This window comes from Salminus brasiliensis, chromosome 5 (assembly GCF_030463535.1).
Source record: "Salminus brasiliensis chromosome 5, fSalBra1.hap2, whole genome shotgun sequence".
NCBI lineage: Eukaryota > Metazoa > Chordata > Actinopteri > Characiformes > Bryconidae > Salminus > Salminus brasiliensis.
In genome coordinates, this window is record NC_132882.1 from 30,966,955 (window position 1) to 30,986,768 (window position 19,814).

General features: G+C 43.6%; 4 protein-coding genes across 7 annotated transcripts; 2 read left to right on the forward strand and 2 right to left on the reverse strand.

Annotated features, from left to right (window-relative positions):
• The first annotated feature begins 161 nt into the window (after positions 1 to 161).
• h3f3d (H3 histone, family 3D) lies at positions 162 to 3,146 on the forward strand. The gene is made up of 4 exons (XM_072680172.1): positions 162 to 267; positions 1,415 to 1,564; positions 1,679 to 1,832; positions 2,638 to 3,146. The coding sequence occupies exons 2-4, from the start codon at positions 1,437 to 1,439 to the stop codon at positions 2,764 to 2,766; spliced, it is 411 nt and encodes a 136-aa protein (XP_072536273.1). The 5' UTR covers positions 162 to 267; positions 1,415 to 1,436; the 3' UTR covers positions 2,767 to 3,146.
• A 1,199-nt stretch (positions 3,147 to 4,345) lies between these two features.
• On the reverse strand, positions 4,346 to 5,851 carry uqcc4 (ubiquinol-cytochrome c reductase complex assembly factor 4). The gene is made up of 2 exons (XM_072680171.1): positions 5,729 to 5,851; positions 4,346 to 5,232 (listed from the first exon to the last, which is right to left on the reverse strand). The coding sequence occupies exons 1-2, from the start codon at positions 5,806 to 5,808 to the stop codon at positions 4,848 to 4,850; spliced, it is 465 nt and encodes a 154-aa protein (XP_072536272.1). The 5' UTR covers positions 5,809 to 5,851; the 3' UTR covers positions 4,346 to 4,847.
• A 455-nt stretch (positions 5,852 to 6,306) lies between these two features.
• On the forward strand, positions 6,307 to 16,811 carry chlsn (cholesin). 4 transcript variants are annotated; one of them, XM_072678939.1, is made up of 6 exons: positions 6,307 to 6,384; positions 7,272 to 7,418; positions 8,760 to 8,855; positions 14,411 to 14,631; positions 15,826 to 15,907; positions 15,999 to 16,811. In XM_072678939.1, exons 2-6 carry the CDS (start codon positions 7,284 to 7,286, stop codon positions 16,185 to 16,187), a joined length of 723 nt encoding a protein of 240 aa, XP_072535040.1. In that variant the 5' UTR covers positions 6,307 to 6,384; positions 7,272 to 7,283; the 3' UTR covers positions 16,188 to 16,811. The 4 variants fall into 4 exon arrangements, with proteins under 4 accessions (XP_072535040.1, XP_072535043.1, XP_072535041.1 ...); XM_072678942.1 differs by having other exon boundaries at positions 6,343 to 6,384; positions 7,269 to 7,418; XM_072678940.1 differs by having other exon boundaries at positions 6,349 to 6,388; positions 7,269 to 7,418.
• Positions 10,188 to 11,270, reverse strand: LOC140555794 (G-protein coupled estrogen receptor 1-like). Its single transcript, XM_072679110.1, has one exon. It carries the CDS (start codon positions 11,268 to 11,270, stop codon positions 10,188 to 10,190), a length of 1,083 nt encoding a protein of 360 aa, XP_072535211.1.
• Positions 16,812 to 19,814: the final 3,003 nt, after the last annotated feature.

A 19,814-nucleotide genomic window follows, 5' to 3' on the forward strand; every position in this document is an offset into this window, starting at 1 on the left:
CGATAATGATAATGATATTAATAATAATAATAATTATGAAAATAATGATCATGATAATGAAGACGATAATGATCATGATAAAGCGACGCGCCGTAACCGTTATGCGCCATTCTACAGATCAAAGCCCCGACTTGCCCAATGGTGGACACGGTGGGTGGAGACTTCAGCAGATGGCGTCACCGATCGCATAAATAGGGGGCAGGGGCGCGAGCTCGACACGATCGACGTTCCTTGTTTTGGGTCGACGGAGTAATCGAAACGAGACATGTAAGTCATGCTTTGGGTTCTTAGGTAAAGAAATGGAAGCAGGCGGTGTTTGTGCCTCGCTGGCTGTTTATTTGGTGGTCTGGTTCAGCTTTAGAAAGCGGCTGATTTCTAAACTTGCTTCCTGTGTACGGTCGCAAAGAAGCGGTAGTGGCGGCGGCGGTGGCGGCGGGCTGAGCTCCGCTCCGCTCCGCTGTGGCGCGGTAACCTCGTAGCAACAAGCCGATGTTTAAAACCTTCGGTCAGAATTAAGACATATCAGAGCTCGGCGCATCTGTGGGAGTGTGGTGGTCGGATTCAGGCTTTAGGCACGGAGCTGTTTTACAGGTCCCCGCTCGCTGAAAGCGGCTGCCCTCGACGGTGTTTTTTCTCCATTTTTGACCTAAACAAAGAGGAGGCAGTAATTGTTGTGAGGGGACGCCATGTTGGCTACAAGTGAAGGAGAAACGTGTGAGCTGAGCGTCGCGTAATGGAGGGCGAGTTTTTTTTCTTACTTTATTTTTTTGTATTATTCGCCGTCCAAATCCAAATAATTTTCTTCTTTACTTATAATATTGTCGTTGCTTCATCTTTTAGATAGTCTCGTCGGGTTTGTGCCGCCTTTTTCGTCCGCGCTTAAATAATGCAGCGCCTCCCCGTAGCGTAGCGTTAGCTAGCTCGCGCTGGCGAAGACCGCCTTTCGGTAGCACTAGCCCTAGACTGGTGTCCTTTAGCTAGCTAGCTATCTATCTACATCGCTGGTTCCGTTCTGTTAACGTGCTTTAGGGGGGTGTGAGTGGACGGGGAGGCTGTTCTTAAAGCTGTGTGCGTGTAAACACGAGCCGGGGGCTGTAATGATGGCGGTCTCAGTCGCGGCTTTATAGTGCTTCTCGTTGGCTGAGTACCAAACGGCCCCCTAGTCGACAGGCAGGGAAGTGCTCGTGTGTAGAAGTCAGTCAGTCGTTCATTCACTCACTTCATGGTGTTACCTTTTTAGGGTACTATGTAGGGGATAGGGCGCCAGGGTTGAAATAAGCGCGTCCGTCGTGTGGGCTGCAGTTTTACTGAAAGTTGGCTTGCTATAGCTAAGTGAAGGTTGGGTTATGTAACCCACTGAATGTCAGCAGTCACTTCCTGTCGTTTCCTAACTATGACCGGTTTCTTTGTGCAGCTGAGAGGACTACTCAAGTGCAATGGCACGTACCAAGCAGACAGCGCGTAAGTCCACTGGAGGCAAAGCCCCGAGGAAGCAGCTGGCCACTAAAGCTGCCCGCAAGAGCGCGCCCTCCACTGGCGGAGTGAAGAAGCCCCACAGATACCGGTGAACACCCCAGCTTTTTTCATAGCTTTTGGTTTGGGATCCTTTATTTTTTTTTCTTTTTGACCAAACAGGTGCGGACTTGTGCCTTATTTCTCCTCACCTTCTGTTTTAAAGCCCCGGTACTGTGGCTCTTCGTGAGATCCGTCGGTACCAGAAGTCAACTGAGCTCCTGATCCGCAAGTTGCCCTTCCAGCGTCTGGTGAGGGAGATTGCCCAGGATTTCAAAACGGATCTCCGCTTCCAGAGTGCTGCTATTGGAGCTCTGCAGGTCAGTAGGTTGACAGAGGTCATGGTGCCTACTGGGAGGGTGTGCTGACAAACGGTGAAGTTTGCTGAAGCAGTATTTTGGGCTGTCTTGAACAGCATGCTTTGAAAATGCATGCACACATGTATGGATTCCCTGAAGCTAAACTAGACGTTTACTTAAAGATTGGTGTATGTAATGTGTTGAAGTTTGGTTGCCACCTAAGGTTTTTACGTTTTGTAGTTTGAAAATTGGTGTTATAGTAACTACAGGCTGGGGAAAGATGTCCTTGTAGTTAACATGAGCAGAAGTGAATATTGGGGTGTGCTGATTTTGTTTAGGTCATTGCTCACCCCCAATTCCACTACAGGAATCAGAGGTTAACTCTTCTGGTCTGGTTTGATTAAACATGAACTAAATTTGCCCTCTAAGACACCTGCTTCTAGGAATCCACCATCTGGTGGAGGAAAATCCTCTGATGGCAGAAAGATTAAGGGAAAAAAATAAATGGCTCATATATGAACCTAGCAGCTGCTGCTTCTTTTGAGTTCTGCATTTCTTTCTGCTCAGTGGTCAGTTTGCATGGTATAACTTGAATGACCAGTAGGTGTGCTGCTACTCCAGTGTTATGAAGGTTTCTTGGTGGCTAAACCATTGAGTGCAGTGAAGTTGACTGACTGCTGATGGAGAACCACTAGGTGGCCAGTTTGTTACTGCAGCAGTTCAGCAAGTACTAGGTCTGAGTTTGACTGACTTGAACTATAGAGGATGCTGGTGATGTGCACACTTGAGTGGCTTTCTCACTGACTGTTTGCTTGTATGTCTGCAGGAAGCTAGTGAGGCGTACCTGGTGGGTCTCTTTGAGGACACCAACCTGTGCGCCATCCACGCAAAGCGTGTCACCATCATGCCCAAGGACATCCAGCTGGCTCGGCGGATCCGTGGCGAGCGTGCTTAGATGGCTCATTCTATTTAATCCACCTTTTTTTGGAGGGGGGGTGGGGGGGAGCGGGTCTTTAGGGGTGGGTTCTTACACTCAACTACAAATGCTTGTTGTAGTTTTAAGCTTACTTTTTTTTGTAATTTTTTTTGGTAGTTGTGGTAGGGGAGGGGAATCTTGTGGTTCTTCAGCGTGACAGTAGGGGGTGGTGTCTGAACATTCCGGGAGCTCCTCTCAGGGTTTTAAAGTTTGTATTTTAGACTTTGGTATACCTCTGCCTGTGCGCTCTAGTCTGCATGCTACATGGTGATATTAGGACTTGTCCATTTTATTTCTATCATTCTATTTTTCTCCTCCATTGTGGCCATTTGGTTGTAAATAAACTTTCCACTACCTCATGTGTGGCTTTTGGATGGTTAATTTGGTGCTTGTGGGGCAGAGCTAGTCAAGGATGTGAGTATGTACACTGAATTTAGCATAGTCAAATTCTACTGTGCTGATTTTCATGGTGTTGGATAAAGCAGTGTGGCATAAACAGTTATGGTACTGTACTTACATTTGGCAGGTGCTCTAATTTGCAGAAAATGGTTAGTGTTGATCACTATACACAAAATTAATTGGAGATTTTTTTTTTTTTTTCCTTAATACTTTGTATTAAACAAGGGTGTACTTGAGCAGGAAAGGCACAGCTGTGCAGATATCTGGCTCTCATGACTGTTACGCACCCTTGCAATAAAGGGTTTAATGTTAAACCCTATAATTGTATATAGTTGTAACCCACCTTAACCCTTGGCACTGGAACTACAGGGTTAGTGTGGCAGTAATCACTTGCCTAGGAAAATACAAACATCCTATATAGCACATGTCTAATAGTCCTGAACCATCAGCACTATTTTGTACAGAATGTTACACTTTCCAGTGTTGAAAGAACTAGCTGGTGTGACTCGTTTATTGATTGCAATGTTTCAGCCTCTGTTCCAACTTCATCTCACTTGAGTCATTAGTACTACCCACCTAATACTAAGTAGATCCTGACAGAGCTGCCACAACAGATCTGACCAGTTGGGGCATAACCTCCAGAAGTCCTCTGAATGTGTCCTGTGATGCACAGTCACAAGTCCTGCAAGTGGGCCGCCATTGTTTGCATGGGTGAAAATTAGGTGCCCCTGGCCCTGATTTGTCCCCTCTTAAAACCCCTACAGAAGGTACTGACTGCTGCAGAAAAAGACCCCACAATACCTGCCTGCTATTTTGATGCTCTAGCCCTTGTGTAAACATGGCCCTGCATTCTTGATTGCCTGTTTTTCTTGCTTTTAACACCTAAGAACTGACTTCACTTGCTGCTTTATATCCATCCCTTGACTGGGGCCACTGTAGATGAAGATAATCAAGGTTTCTCACAATGAGCGGTGGTAATGTTTTGACCGACTGGTGTGTGTAAACAAAGTTCAAGAGACCAGATGAAAATAGTAGCCTGCAATCAGCCAAAGATGTCATGAAATAAATACACTGCAAGCATAGATTTCACAAAACAAATTCTTGATGCAAATATGAACCCATTGGTAAAAACGCTGTATGCTGAAAAGAGGAAGGCTTCTACAACAGGACATGGATTTTAAATATGCCTCAAAATGACCCCAGACAAGCCCTCACTTGCTCACTCCAGCACGTAGGACTCAGGCTATCATCAACTCTTTACACATTTTCTCTCAAATGCAAGAAAAATGCCTTTCACACATTATTGCACAGAACTGCAAAGGAGTAGTCTTTATAAGTCACTGAAAACAGACCATGTCCACATTCAACAAAAACAAGAGCATACACATCACTGAAATCTCCTCTCCGTGTCCTCACATTAAGTATTCAGGACCACCTTTAATGCAGTCTACACATCCATCACGTACATCACACCAAAGCTGCACTCTTTGTCCCCCTCCCACATTAAAGGAGGACAAAATCAGCATCACAACACTCTGACCCACAGTTCAGGAGAAGTCTCCAGCCTTCAGCAGCAACTAAGCTGTACAGTCCCATTTTCCGAGCAGTGCAGTAAGGACGTTTAAATATTGAAGGTACAGATTGTTCGTTTTAGTCCACTGTCAGAGTTCTTTTTTAGCTGCCTCTGTCTGTGCCGCCTCCTCTTCATCATCATCATCTTCCTCATCCTCCCCCATGACTGTCAGCAACCCAGGTAAACGTTCAAACAGTTTCTTCTCCAGATCTTGGTCAACTTCCGAATCTTTACGGAAAACACACCAAAGAAGGAAACCGCCAATTACCATACTGAACGGCACAACATGCCACCAAGGCTGCTGGTGTGTGCTACCCATTGAGCGTTCCACCTTCCAGGTCCGATGACTGGCTTTGCTTGTGGTGAACTTGATGGGCCTAGGCAGTTCTTCATCGACCTCCTCTCCACTTGAAGATCTTTGGGATTTGGCAAAGCAGTGTGATGTGACTGTCAGCGCTCGCACTGTGCATGGTCTATAGGAGAGGGGGAGAAAGACAGATGGGGCCATCAAAATAGGAACATATGCTCAACTACTGGAGTCTGAACTCTTTATCAGTTAAAGTAAACATGCTGTTTCTGTTACTGTGAATTTAGAATAGATCTATGTAGACTGAGCAATCCTTACATATGAATCCATGGACTAATGGATGTTTATACTACATCGAAGATTAGAGTTCAGCTTCCCTTCATATGGGACCTTTAACCATCCCTGCGGTCACTCCTGGAGGAGGAAAATCCCTAAAATGTGAAATGGTCACGTGATATGAGCGTATGATTGATGTAAGCCAAGGTCTCTGCTTATTCAGGTTTTAAGGACATATAAACATAGATTGAACGAAATCAAGGAAGCTGAATATTGAGCAGCTAAAGGACCTTCAGGCGCTGGGAGACCAGATTTCCTTTCGAGACATAAAATAGACAAAACACTCCAAAAAAAACTACAGGACTCACGACTGCCACGATCCTCACCTGAAACACTGCAGCCCCGATCTGCCAGGACTTGAAAAGCTTGTAATCCTAATAAAAGCTCTGCAGACGGACGATGCCATGTTCAACTGTCCTCACATTGAAACAGTCCCCGGTCATGTAACACGCCGCGTGTCCAACTCTCAACATCGTCCGGCATTAGCTATATAGTCATTGGTTCCGCACGTTGCGTAAATGCCTATGCGGTTCCATATTCAAGAAAACACTGCTCTCTAAAAACTGGCTTTATCAGTGGGCGGATTGTCTTTATAAACACTACCGGTTGCTTTTAACTGTTTAGTTAGAATTTAATCTTTAAGACGGGAGTGGTAGCTAGCTACATTAGAAAGCCGCGTGCAAATGATCATACGAACATTAGCTAATGTTAATTAAGGAGAAAATTTATCTATGGCAATATGACTTATAGCTACAATTATTATGAACTATTTTGTCATAAGATTTTAAGCTGGCATACGATTGGGAGGCAAAAACCTCCACAAATAAACAAACAAACAATTAAACTACAAATCCCAGAAACACGAGCTCGCGAGAGTTTAAACCCAATCAGGGTTTGAGTTTTCGGTGTAACTGTGAAAAGCGTCCTGACATGTGCTGTACTCACCGTGTGGGAGCCGAGCGGACGAGGCTGGTTTAAATCGGTCAGTAAGTAAAAGTTTAAAAACCTAGCTAATTACCACGTTAATAAGGCATTATTTGGTTGATAGTTAACGTTTTGAACGAACGTATAGAATGAGATATTTTGGTAGCTCACCGTATGGCAGGGGAAGTAGCTAGTGTGTATTTAATAACGTTGTGTCTCCATGTGGTTAAACGTAGCCAAACGTATGTGTGCGACCAGCATGAGGCAGTCAGTAATGTAGTAGCTAACAGCAGGTACAATTTCAGCAAGGATCTGGATTTAAGAGTTTATTAAATACGCTGTAAGAGCTTATCAGTTAAAATGCTCAAACTGGGCATGACGATGCGATTATGATTACTATGGTGGACGACCTGGTGTAAGTAGCTACATATTTGTATTGGTGAGACTCAGCTGAAGATCCATGAGGACCCCTGAAGACCACAAAGCAAAGTCTAGTTTAGTTTAGCATGATAAACTGCACCATCATCCGGTCAAGTTTAGTTTTTGTAAGAAAAACTACTGTTTTTTAACTTCTTTTACTCACACCCTGGAAGCTCTGACAGATCTGCTATAGACAGTATACCTTATACCTTCAACGTCCTGACTGTAGACATCCACTGACTCCTGAATTATATGTGTCTACTGTTAAAATCACTCACAACCACCAGTTTTGATCTTGTGGTGATCTTTGTCTTGTAATCACACTAGCTAGATACTTAATGTATTTTTTTTACTGTCATTGAAAGTCTCCTGTAGTTTAACTGTGTGAGATGATTAATATATGTATGCTGGATCAGTAAATTTGCATCTCTATTCTATTTCTTTTTCTTCTAACCACCTGTATGACACAAAGGCGCTGATCACATGTGCATGATCTCAAATTAGGATGTGTTTTGTCTGAAGCAGCATCGTGTTGCCATGGCAAATAGTCAGCCTCTTCAGCCTGAGGCCTCCTCGAAGAAAAAGGAGAAAAAGAAGGCAAAACCAGCTGCTGAGAACTGCGGGAAGCAGAATATCAGAGACAAGAAGAAAAAGAAGAGGACCAAAGATGAGGTGTGTGTGTGTGCTGGTGTTATTTTCAATTTAAATATAAAGGGCATGTCGGCACTGTTACCCAAAAACCTTGTATCTCCATTTTGTTTTGCTGTTTTTTACTTTTCGATGTAATTTAAATCTTGTAGTGGTACTTTACATTGTCTCAAATGATGATAAATGGACCAACAGAAATGCTCCAGAATGACTTCAATATAAAATCGTGTTTACATTGATGTCAACTAAACGATCAGGTTTCTTCGTGGTGTGAGTTTTTACAATTTGGATACAGTTATTTTTCCAGGCTGACATAGTGTGGCTTTTGTGTGGTATAGTTAGCATTAACTTAAATTAACAAACTTTACCGCAGCCCTTGTCAACTAAGATGAACGTATCTTCCGCATAGATATTTGCACGCACATATATTCATTTTCATTGGATGCCTCCTTTTTTTTACTCGATTCCTCTAAGCGCATTTAAAGAATTACAGTGTCCTTCTAAAAGATCACTTTACTGAAGTGCAGCATTCATAAGGCTACCCGACACCTACGTAAACCTGCCATGACAACTGATGTAAAACGACCTCAACATTTGTATAAAGTTTCTAACCATTAATACCAATGTCTGTATCCATAGAGTCTGCATCCACAGATAAGCAATGTCTTAGGATATTATTATTATTATTATTATTATCATACATCATAAAAACTTTTTTTCCTGCCTTTATTAATGCTCTTTAAAATAGGTTCATGTCATGAACACAGTGGGCAGTGGTGGCTCAGCGGTTAGAGGGCCGGGCTATCGATAACAGGGTTGTGGGTTCGATTCCCAGGGTCGGCAAGCTGCCACTGTTGGGCCCTTGAGCAAGGCCCTTTACCCTCTCTGCTCCCCGGGCGCTGGAGTTGGCTGCCCACCGCTCTGGGTATGTGTGTACTCACTGCCCCTAGATCACTAGTGTGTGTGTGTGTGTGTGTTCACTACCACAGATGGGTTAAATGCGGAGGACACATTTCGCTGTGCAGTGTACACTATACAGTGACAAATACATGCACCTTTACCTATGCTTTTTACCTATGAAGGGATTATGTAGGGTTATGTAGGTGTAGATGTATGAGTTTTGCGATCCACAGCGAAAATCAACACTGTCTCACCCAAACCTTGTACATCTATATTTTCAACTCCTTAACACTCAGTATGGTGGAGTGACTAATGTGTGGTATTGGTATTTGTAAAAAAAATAAAGAATAAAAATAAATAAGTAAATAATAATAATAAAAAAATGGGATGACCCTTAATGTCCCTTGAAGTTCCTCTACTGTTCTGACACACAGTGCTAAGAAGTGTGTGTATGTTCCTTTACAGGAGCCTGAGGTGTGTGTCCCTGCTGACGATGTCGCAGAAGTGAAGAAGAAGAAACAGAAAGCTGACACGAATGTCGACACAGCGCTCAAGAACAAGGTATGTGAACCTTTTGCCTCCTTTCAGATCAGTTTAAGCTGTTTTGTACATTGTCTCACCACATGGTGGTGCTGTATGCTTATTTACGGATATTAGCAGCACAGTTTCGTTATCACACACAGGGAGTTTCATTAGCTGTGGGATGAATGCTTAGTTGATGCGCACGCAGATACAAAGCACTACTGTTTCCATACAGTCAAATTATATTTTATCCCTGATCTATGACCAGACAGACAAGAATCATGTAATGCATGACATTTACATAGATGTTTATAGATTGATGAATTCAGTAATGCCTTTTTGGAACTGACAAAATCAATAAATAAATGGCAATAAAATTCCAGATGTAATGTAAAGATGTTATACATTGAATGAAGTTGAGGATACATATTGTTTCCAGCTTCCAACCCCTCAAAAGCAAAAGTTGGATGTCATTTGGAACAGCTGCCCCTGTCCGAATCCCGTTCTTATTCCTGTACAAACTGGAATACACAGTGAAGGAAGGCACAGCCCATTTCCCGCTCGTGCTCACAGTCATGCCCATATTAGGAACTTATTAGGACTTCTGGGTTTTCTCTGTGGGGGGGGAAAAGAAATACCCCCTTGCCCCTTTTTACTAGTTAAATATAATTAATGAGAAGTAAAATATGAAAATAAATGATTATTATAAAAGTTGTTCTTTTATTCAGTTTTGTCCTACATGCACCTTTCCCCTTCCAAATGACTGCAACACTGCCAACACCAGCTACCTAACAACAGGCATTAAGATTCATGAGCAGTGAAAACTGAAAAATTATTTGTAGAGATGCGTAATTCTCAGTATCAACAAATAACTACTTTAAAAACATAAACTGATATTTTAAAATAACTTCTGATTATTCATTTATTTTCATTTGAAAAAGGAGCCTACTTAGGCTATGCTGGGCTAGAGCATTGAAGTATCTGCATTCTACTATTTTTACTGCATTTGTTACCATATAGAAATAACGTTCTTTTATAGAAAAACCATGTCCAAATATAACTTTCAAGCTATTTTTATGACTTGGCTTGTTTAATACCCCATATCTATTATAAATTATGCCTGTCAAAAACATGTAGTTTGCTCAATTCTGATAGCTCCTCAACTTTACAGGAGAAGGAAAACACTTCTGAATGCTGTATGGAAGTCAATGTAAAAAGATTTAATTACATTTTGCCACAGTGTAATGAACAATGGTGTAATGGCAAAAAAAAAGGCATAACTAGAGGATTTTGCATAACAAAGAGGTGTATTGGCCCATCTCCATGTTGTTAAGCAGCGCTTTCACCTTCTTATTCGGAACTACTTATCAATCATCTGAGATCATGCTCCTTTTCCTCCTGACTGTGGTGGGCACACGTAGTGCGTCTGAACTCATCTCGCAGGCACTCCCGAAGGGCCACGTGGGTCATGTTCGCGGTCCGTGGGGGTGCACCAAGGCAGCACATGTGGTGCTTGAGAAAGAGATGCAGTTTGCGCCTAAAAGTTCTCCCCAGCAGACCATAGACCAGCGGGTTGAGGCAACTGTTGGCACATGCTGCCAACGTGACCATGTGACCCGTGAGCGGATACTGCTGCCACAGCGTGCTATTGCCGCGGCGACGCGATGGTTCGGTGGCCCCGCTTAGCAGGTGAATACCAATGAAGACGTTTTCAGGCAGCCAGCACACGAAGAAAACACCAACAGCGGCTGCAATCATCCGAAGCGCCTTGGCCCGACGTTGTCGGCCGGACCGCAACAGCGCACGGCCAATCAGGGCGTAGCAAGCACCCATCACGCAGAACGGTGCGGCGAAGCCCAGCGTCACCTCCAGCCATTGGACCTCGGCTGCGGCTGCAAAGCAGAAGCCCCGCCCCCAGCCGTGACGGGCGTGAGCCGTGGCGAATGGCAGCAGTGTGCAGGCAATGGCTGCCACCCAGATGGCGGCGCACGTGAGGCTGGAATGGTGACTCAGAGAGTGGTGGGTGGCAGCCAGCGCACGAGACGTTAGGCCCGTTAGAGCCACACAGCGGTCCAGGCTCATCCAGGTGAGGGAGAAGACGCTGCTGTACATGTTGACTTGCAGGAAGAGCGCCATGCAAGTGCACAGCACTGCGTCATCATAGTAGTGTGCGCTCAGGTTGAACACCTCGATCAGTGAGTCCAGCACCAGCACCAGGTCGGCCAGCGCCAGGTTGGTGAAGTACAGGTCCGGGTTGCTCCTACGCTGGCAGGGGTCCAGGTTTACCAGCAGGATCAGGATGTTACCCACGAGGCCAAGTGGGAATAGGAACACAGTGTAGAAGCAGGACAGGAGGAGGTTGACGGCATAAAGGTCTGTTTCCGTTTGGTTAGCGCCAACCACAGGCCAGGAGGTGAAGGAGGCGTTGTTGTTGACTGCTGAGGGGCCATCCATATTCTTTCCCTCGTAGTAAATCAATCCCAGAGTAACATGGCGAGAAAAAGGACGCTATTTCTCCGGCGATGCTGAAACAGGAATGTACATTTAGTAAAACGTGAGGTTTTACCCCTCTGTAGTTAGTATAAACATATTACCCAGTGAAGCATTACTACAGTTAGTCTTCATAAATCTGCTCTGTAGTCAACCATTAGACTGAGACATTAGACAATGTAGTGATAACAAAATAATATAAGCAGTCGTTAATAACATAGAGACTGACATATCTCACACATAGAGACTGTATTGGGGAATACAGCTTCTTTTGTTAGTTTGTTTGGGTTTTTTCATTAAAAAAACATGATTTACCATAAAATGATGTTTTAAATGACACTTCTCTCCAGCTCATAGAACAATTACAACATACCATTGCATAACAGAACAGACTATAAATAGAATTTCCATTTAAAACATAATAAAAGTTTATCTTACCTTTCCATGTGCAGTTCCCATCCAGCACAGCGTGTGAAAAATAAATGCCATTGCGTCTGAACTTATACATGCTCTCTCTCTCTCGCTCTCGCTCTCTCTCCTGCTCGCTCGCTCACTCTCTATCTCTCTTATCTGCTAGGTTAATGGATACTGAGTGTCTTTTGTAAATATGTAAATACTGGAGGACCGGTCAGACACATACAATTCGCGCACACTGTTTACATTAAACAAAATGTTGGACAACTTCAATAGGTCACAATTGACAGAAAGACTGGCTGACCGATACACAGAATTCAAGAAGTGTGTGTGTGGTTAACGGATGGTTGAATGCACAAGTTCCTGGAAGCTTTTATTCCAAAAATACAGTTACTCCTAAAGTCTCCACTTAAGACTGTACCTTAAAAAAAAAAAAAGACATTTTCACCTTCAGCCACTGTGTGTGTGTGTGTGTACTGTATGCATATGCACAGATAAGCCATACTGGGGCTCATTGGAGATTGAGGCCCCACCTCAATACTAAGATCTGCTGCTAATATCTTGGTGCCAGATACCACAGGATACCTTCAGAGGTCTTGTGGAGCCCATGTCTCGGAGCTGTTTTGGCATTATGAGGGGGGACATACATAATATTAGGCAATGTTATGGCTGATCGGTATATACTATTTTGAAAGCCTTTATTGTTTCCTTAATTGTGGAATCCATTTTTTTAAATATTGTTTCTGTATTTATTTATAAATAAGCTCTCCCCCTGTGCAATTTTGCCAATTCGACTGGCAGCACAACCCCAAAGCATGATGGACCCACTCCCATGCTTTACAGTTGGCAAATTTACATGCAACGCTTATCACACAATGTATTAGGAAGGTCTGTACACATACTCCTTAATGCAGTTATCTAAGCTTAATGTGGTAATGTTCCCACCAACCATCTGCTGGTTTGAGTATCTCTAGAACTGCTGCTGTCCTGGTATTTTCAGCAAAGCAATCTCTAGAGTTTCCTAAGAATAGTGTGATAAATACAAACCTCCAGTGAGCGGCGGTTCTGTTAATGAGGGAGGTCAATTGCGAACAGCCAGGCTGGTTTAGGCTGGTATAGTAACTCAGATGACTCTATACAACTGTGGTGAGCAGAAAAGCATCTCGGAATACGCAACACATCCAGGCTTGAGGTGGATGAGTTACAACAGCAGAAAATGCTGTATTTCACATTGTCAGCCAAGAACAGAAGGGTGAAGCTGCAGGTGGACACAGGCTCACCAATACTGGACAGCTGAGGACTAAAGAAAAATGTAGCCTGGTCTGATGAATCTTGTTTTGTACTGGGCCACACAGATGGTAGGGTCAGAAATTGGTGCCAGCAGCATGAAACTATTGACCCAACCTGCTATGTGGCAACAGTCCATGACAAATTTGATGACTCTTGTCTCTCTGTTTCTACATTGTTATTCCCATTTGTTTTGTTTTCTTTCATTAATAACATTTCTAAAGTGGTTGTTCATATATTAATTCCATAATAATAAATAATAATTAATTCCATTCAAACATTACTTTCATTTATGTTTGTATGTTAATATTCATGTCTTTTGGTTATGTATGTACAGTTGAAACCAGAAGTTTACATACCTTATATAAATAGACATGCATTTTTTTCTTACTGAAATCAGAGAACTCTTCCTGTTTTAGGTCTATTAGGATTACCCGATTATTTCTATTTGCTAAATGCCAGAATAATGAGAGAGGGAATTTTAAAGGCAATTTTTATTGACAATATTTATTACTTTCTTCAAAGTCAAAAGTTGCATTAGTATTTGGTACTTGAACTGCATGACTTGGGTCAAATGTTTTGGATATCCTTCCACAAGCTTCTCACAATAGTTGACAGGAGTTTTGGCCCATTCTTCCTGACTGAACTGGTGTAACTGAGCCATGTGTGTAGGCCGCCTTGCTCGCACAAGCCTTTTCAGATTTGCCCATACATTTTCAAAAGAATTGAGATCAGGGCTTTGTGATGGCCACAAATTTACTTTGTTCTCCTTAAGCCACTTTGTAACCAGTTTGGCGGTTTGCTTTCGGTCATTGTACGTTTGAAAGACCCATTTGCACCCAAACTTCCTCGCTGATGTCTTGAGCTGTTTCTTTAGTATTCCCACATTCCTCATGATGCCATCTATTTAGTGAAGTGCACCAGTCCCTCATGCAGCAAAACAACCCCACAACATGATGCTGCCACCCCCGTGTTTCACAGTTGGGATGGTGTTCTCAAGCTTGTAAGCTTCTCCCTTTTTGTAACAATGGTCATTATGGCCAAACGGTTCAATTTTAGTTTCGTCAGACCACAAGACGTGTCTCCAAAAACAAAGGTCTTTGTCCCGTGTGTGCATTTGCAAACATTAATCTCTTTTTTTATGTTTCTTTTGGAGTTTAAAGGCATAGTAATCTTAGTGTACTTTTGACTTTGAAAAAAAAACCCCTCTCTCTTTATTCTGGCATTTAGCAAATAGAAATAATTTTGGTAATCCCCTAAAACAGAAAAAGTTTATTCTAAATTCATGTCAGACTGAAAAATGCATATAGTCTTTATATACAGTGTATTTAAACTTCTGATTTCAACTGTATTCATATTAACTGGGCTTTTATCTTATTCCTTCTCTCTCGTATTTTATTTAGAGTTCTCTAGCAGTAGCCCAGCTGCCTGCAGAAGCAAAGACAGACGGAGCAGTGGAGGGAATGGATGACCTGAGCCCAGAGGAGATCCGAGTGCTGGAGAGGAAGTTAAAAAAGATCCGGCGAAAAGAGGAGAAGAAGAGGTTGAAAGAGGAAGGGAAGAGTAAGAAGGAGGATAGCAAGACCAATGTGGCTCAGACACAGGCTCTCGAGTACCTCACATGGTAAGGCATGGCACACAACTGCACCCACAGGGGTGTTGCAGGTAGAGGTGTCTCGGTGTGACACTCATGTACATATAATAGCCAATTGATGAAGGACATGGCTCAGCATGAACACTCTGACCAGTCTGTGGCTATGCAACCCCATACGCAGCAAAGTGTGATGTACTGTGTGTTGTGACACAGTTCTCCTGTAACCAGCATTTACAATTTGAGGATTCGTTCCACAGTAGCCAACACACACCAAACACATCCGACTACAAGACTGACTGTTCAGTCTAACGCATATCCCAGACCTTGACATGAGCCAGTCATAATGCTTTGGACTATTGGTGTAAACTCGAAGAGTTAAAGAAGGGAACGAGGGGAATCATGCTTAATAGATGCTACGTTTTTTTTTTTCAATGTTGGAACTGAAAATGCTAGCCTGCATTAAGTTAAAGTTGTGTCACAAGCAGATGATTAATATAATAGAATATATTATTATTTATATTTGTGTGTATTCTTCAGTTTATGCACAACATCTGTGATTAGGCACAATCTTTGGAGCAATATCTGTCCAATTGCTGTTAAAGAATCAAAGGTAGCAGTGTTTTAAAAATATGAGAAGCATGTTCTACTCAAAAATCACAATTCTACTTTTTAAACTTTGCACTACCGCCAATGCTACTGACAACACAGCTCCAAAGCCTAACAGACACATTCAAGTTGGCAATACACCCTATGATATGTACATTTACAGAGCAATTTACTTCTATTCTGCCAGTCATGTGACAGCAGTGCAGTACAGTTTGTTTGTTTGTTTGTTTGTTTGTTTATTGTTAGTTTGTGTCCAGTGTTCCTGGATAATGATTTTAACATGGTCATGCTGTGCAACATGTTTTAGAGAACCAGCAGAAAGCTCTGAAGCTCAAAACAGAAATGTAGGTTTAAGAAATATCCAGATTAATGCACAGGGCTGGGTTTGCTGAAAACCTCTTTGCACACTAGTCTTTACCAAATGGACTTAAAGGCTAAGACGCAGAAATATCTAGAATGCCTCATATTTTGAGAATTAATATTAAATAAATCCATGTTCTCCAGGTTGTAAATAAAACTTGAGCCAAGCTTCATAGCCTTTAATGACACATTGCACAGTTTATTGTTGTGTATTAAACAAATGTCAAACTTTGTGTGTTTGTGTGCGTCTATTCACAGTTGGTCACAGGATCGAGAGAAGTGGAAATTTCAGAAGACCAGGCAGGTGTGGTTGCTGCAGCACATGTATGACAGTGAAAAGGTAAGGGAATCCACAGCAAAAAAACTCCACCAGCTTATTTAAGACTGCTGGTAGTGAGCAGTGACTGACTCTCACTCTCTGTTTCTCTCAGGTGTCCGATGATCACTTTGCAGTGTTGTTATCGTATGTAGAAGGTCTGCAAGGAGTAGCACGAGAGACCACTGTGCAGAAAGCAGAGGCGTTGGTCCGCTGGGACGGGCAGGAGGGGCCAGAAGGTGGAGCAGCAGAAGCCCAGAAGAGGGCACACAGAGCCAAAGAGATCATTCAGATGCTCTCATGATCACCAGAAGAAACTGCTGTCGTACCCTCTCCCTCTCCGCCTGTCTGGACAGCAGAGCTTCTCACACAGAGTCCTGAGGACTTTTAACTGTACAATAACACACCTGGCACTCTTCATGAAAGCCTGTGTAATACGTTAATGTGCTGAGCGAGTAAGGGATAACACATGCTATGTACAAAGGGTCCCCAGAATCTAGAAGGAGAATCGCAGATATGTCTGAAGCTGTAAATACCGGATATTAAATAGCTTTTTTTTTTAATATAGCGGTTTGATTTTGTGTAACATAATTATTGCTATATTGGATTCACTTGAGGTTTATCTTGCCGTGTAATTTACATTCACATCTGTTTGCCAAATGTAGTGAAAACTAATGTGAAGACTAAATACATGTACATAATAAACCAATAATTATTACATTTAATAAACACAGTACAAGTACTTCCTTACAACTTAATTTCAGATATAAGCATATTTCAGTTGACTGTTAGCTTATTAGTTAACTAGAGAACTATGAACACCCTCATCAGTTTAATGTTGGTCGGCACACCAGCCAAACAAAGTAATTTGTGAAGCCATTAGCTTGAGGTCAGTCAAACCCCATTAGGTCCCAAAAGCCCCAAAACCCCAAAAGCCATTAGGTCGAGGTCAAACCCCAAGTAACGCATAGGAGTGCCACCTTCCAGCTTCTGGATTTTTTGCCCTTCTGAGTCCACAAGCTTCTTGTAGCTTGAGGTGGTCCCAACCATTACATCAGAGCTAACTGTGGCAGTGCATGCGGTGACTCAACAGAGGGGATGCTTTTTGTAGCGGTAACCACGGACACGTCCACTGCAGGATGGGTGGACACAGGTGATTCGGCCAGCAGCAGTCTTTCAATAGCATAACAGCATCCTCAAACTAAGTACAATGCGGCTCGCCCTTCAGGGTTTTCTGTCCGTTTTGACAGGCCGACATATTCTGGTGCGTTCAGGTTGACCTTGTCAACGGAGTATCAGAGTACCACATAATGGGCCCATCTTAGGTTTCTCTCTTGGAGGGTGACACCTCTGCTGGGTGCATCTAGTATCATGGAAGAGGTTCTTTCGTGCAGGATGTTAGACACTGGGCGGTGGAGTCTTCACCCAGAGGTGTGGATGTTCGGAGAAGCACAGCTTGATCTGTTTGCCTCAGAAGACACGACTCATTGCCGTCCTTTGGTCCTCGGAACTGGAGCAGAGCAGTCCCCTGGGCCAGGATATGCTTGTTCACGGCTGATCAAACACACTATTGTACGCTTTCCCACCATTTCCACTAATACCAGCCCTTTTGAACAGAGTTCAGAAGGGGTGTCATAAGGTCCTGCAATCAGCCCCATAGTGGCCGTATCTCCCTTGGTTTTCGCTCTTGGCATCCTTGATCGTGTAGGCTCCCCCAGCAGAAAGACCTCCTGTCTCAGCTTAGAGGCCAAAAATGGCACCTGCAACTGGAGACAGCAACTGTTCAGTCAACAATTTCGAACACACATGCTCTGTTTACTCGACCCTTGTCGAGTAGCTGGTGGGCGGAGAGCCTTTGAGCTTTAGCCTCAAATTTGAGGGTGATTACTTGGGCTCGCACAAGTTGGTTGTGGCCTTCATGGAAAGAGCGCTGAGACTGTTCCCTCCTATTGGTGTTGGACTTTCTTTGTGGGCCCCCTTTCAAATTCTTGGGTGGGGACATCCTAAGTTGCTATCCTTGAAAACTGTATTTCTCCTTGTGGTGGATACAGTAAAGCATATTGGCGAGCACCATGCCTTGTCTATCAGCCCTGCTTGCTTTCACTTAGATCTGGATGATTAGTTAATTCTTTAAGATTTAACCCAGCCTTCCTACCCAAAGTCTCCTGAATTCATCAGTCAAACAGTTGAATTGGTAGCCTATTCAGATGAGTCTGACCCACAATGACCCGACACTATGTGGGGATCACAAAAGACATCCTGAGTTGATTGTGCTTTTTTGTCCCCTAGTGGAATAACAGAAACTCCATGTTTTTTCCTGGTCAAGGTTGAGGCGGATCTTGGAGCCAACCCATAATCGTTGGGTGCGAGGCAGGAATACGCTCTGGCCAGGGTGCCAGTCCATCACCGGGAGAAGCAGTTTCCTTACCTTCCTAAAAACCTGGACTAGGCTGGACAAGTTTGGGATAAACCTGCAGCGCCATCCACAAGCCCTAAGAAGTAGTTCACTCTCCTCTTTGTCCACATGGGGGCGTACAACACCACTTACTACTGCACACAGGATACAGCCTTAAAGTTTTCAATTCACTTCATTTATTTTTTATATTTATTACTTGTAGCTAAACACTGAAGTGCTAAGTAATCAGCTTAGCGGGCCTATGAAGGAATTATTAAGTAATGGTTATTATATTACCTTACAATCATTTTTAATTTTGTAAGTGTTATCTAGATTTTACTTTGAGTAGAAAAAAGAAACGTCCAGAACATCAGTAATGCAGAACCGCTCTTTATTCATGCTGGAAGACCAACACGCAAACTCTGTCCAGATCCTTCATGCTGGTTCCCTCATCCTGGCTCCCTCCTTCACTCGGACTCCTCCTGGCTCCGCTCCTTCACTCGGACTCCTCCTGGCTCCGCACCTTCACTCGGACTCCTCCTGGCTCTGCTCCTTCACTCTGACTCCTCCTGGCTCCGCTCCTTCACTCGGACTCCTCCTGGCTCCCTCCTTCACTCGGACTCCTCCTGGCTCCGCTCCTTCACTCGGACTCCTCCTGGCTCCGCTCCTTCACTCGGACTCCTCCTGGCTCTGCTCCTTCACTCTGACTCCTCCTGGCTCGCTCCTTTACTCTGACTCCTCCTGGCTCTGCTCCTTCACTCGGACTCCTCCTGGCTCTGCTCCTTCACTCGGACTCCTCCTGGCTCTGCTCCTTCACTCGGACTCCTCCTGGCTCGCTCCTTTACTCTGACTCCTCCTGGCTCTGCTCCTTCACTCGGACTCCTCCTGGCTCTGCTCCTTCACTCGGACTCCTCCTGGCTCTGCTCCTTCACTCTGACTCCTCCTGGCTCCGCTCCTTCACTCGGACTCCTCCTGGCTCCGCTCCGCTCCTTCACTCGGACTCCTCCTGGCTCCGCTCCTTCACTCTGACTCCTCCTGGCTCGCTCCTTTACTCTAACTCCTCCTGGCTCCGCTCCTCCCAGGCTCCGCTCCTGATCTTTTTCTGAACAACATGATAGTAATAATATAAACTTTACGCTTCTTTGGAACAGATGAAACATTAAGGAGGGGTTTTAAAAATTCTAAAGGAAGTGTAGAAATGAAGAGCACTGCTCAGCATTAGTGTGTGTATTAATGAGAAACTGATTAATTGATTAGTTGAGAGCTTCTCTGTGGACGAGTTGTGATGAAAGGGATGAAAACTCTCTTCTCCAGTTTGGATCTCAGCCAGTTCTCTTCCTGCAACAGAAAACACACACATGATCACACACAGGTTATACACTTTATACACTTCACCAAACAAGCTGCAGGAGGCGCTATTACAAATGTCCCCCAATAGCAGGGCTTTATGTGTACATATTGAACAAGATGTTAAGATGGATGTTATACACCAGTTAAGAAAGTCTTTCTAATGCAACTGAGAGAAAAGAAGAATTG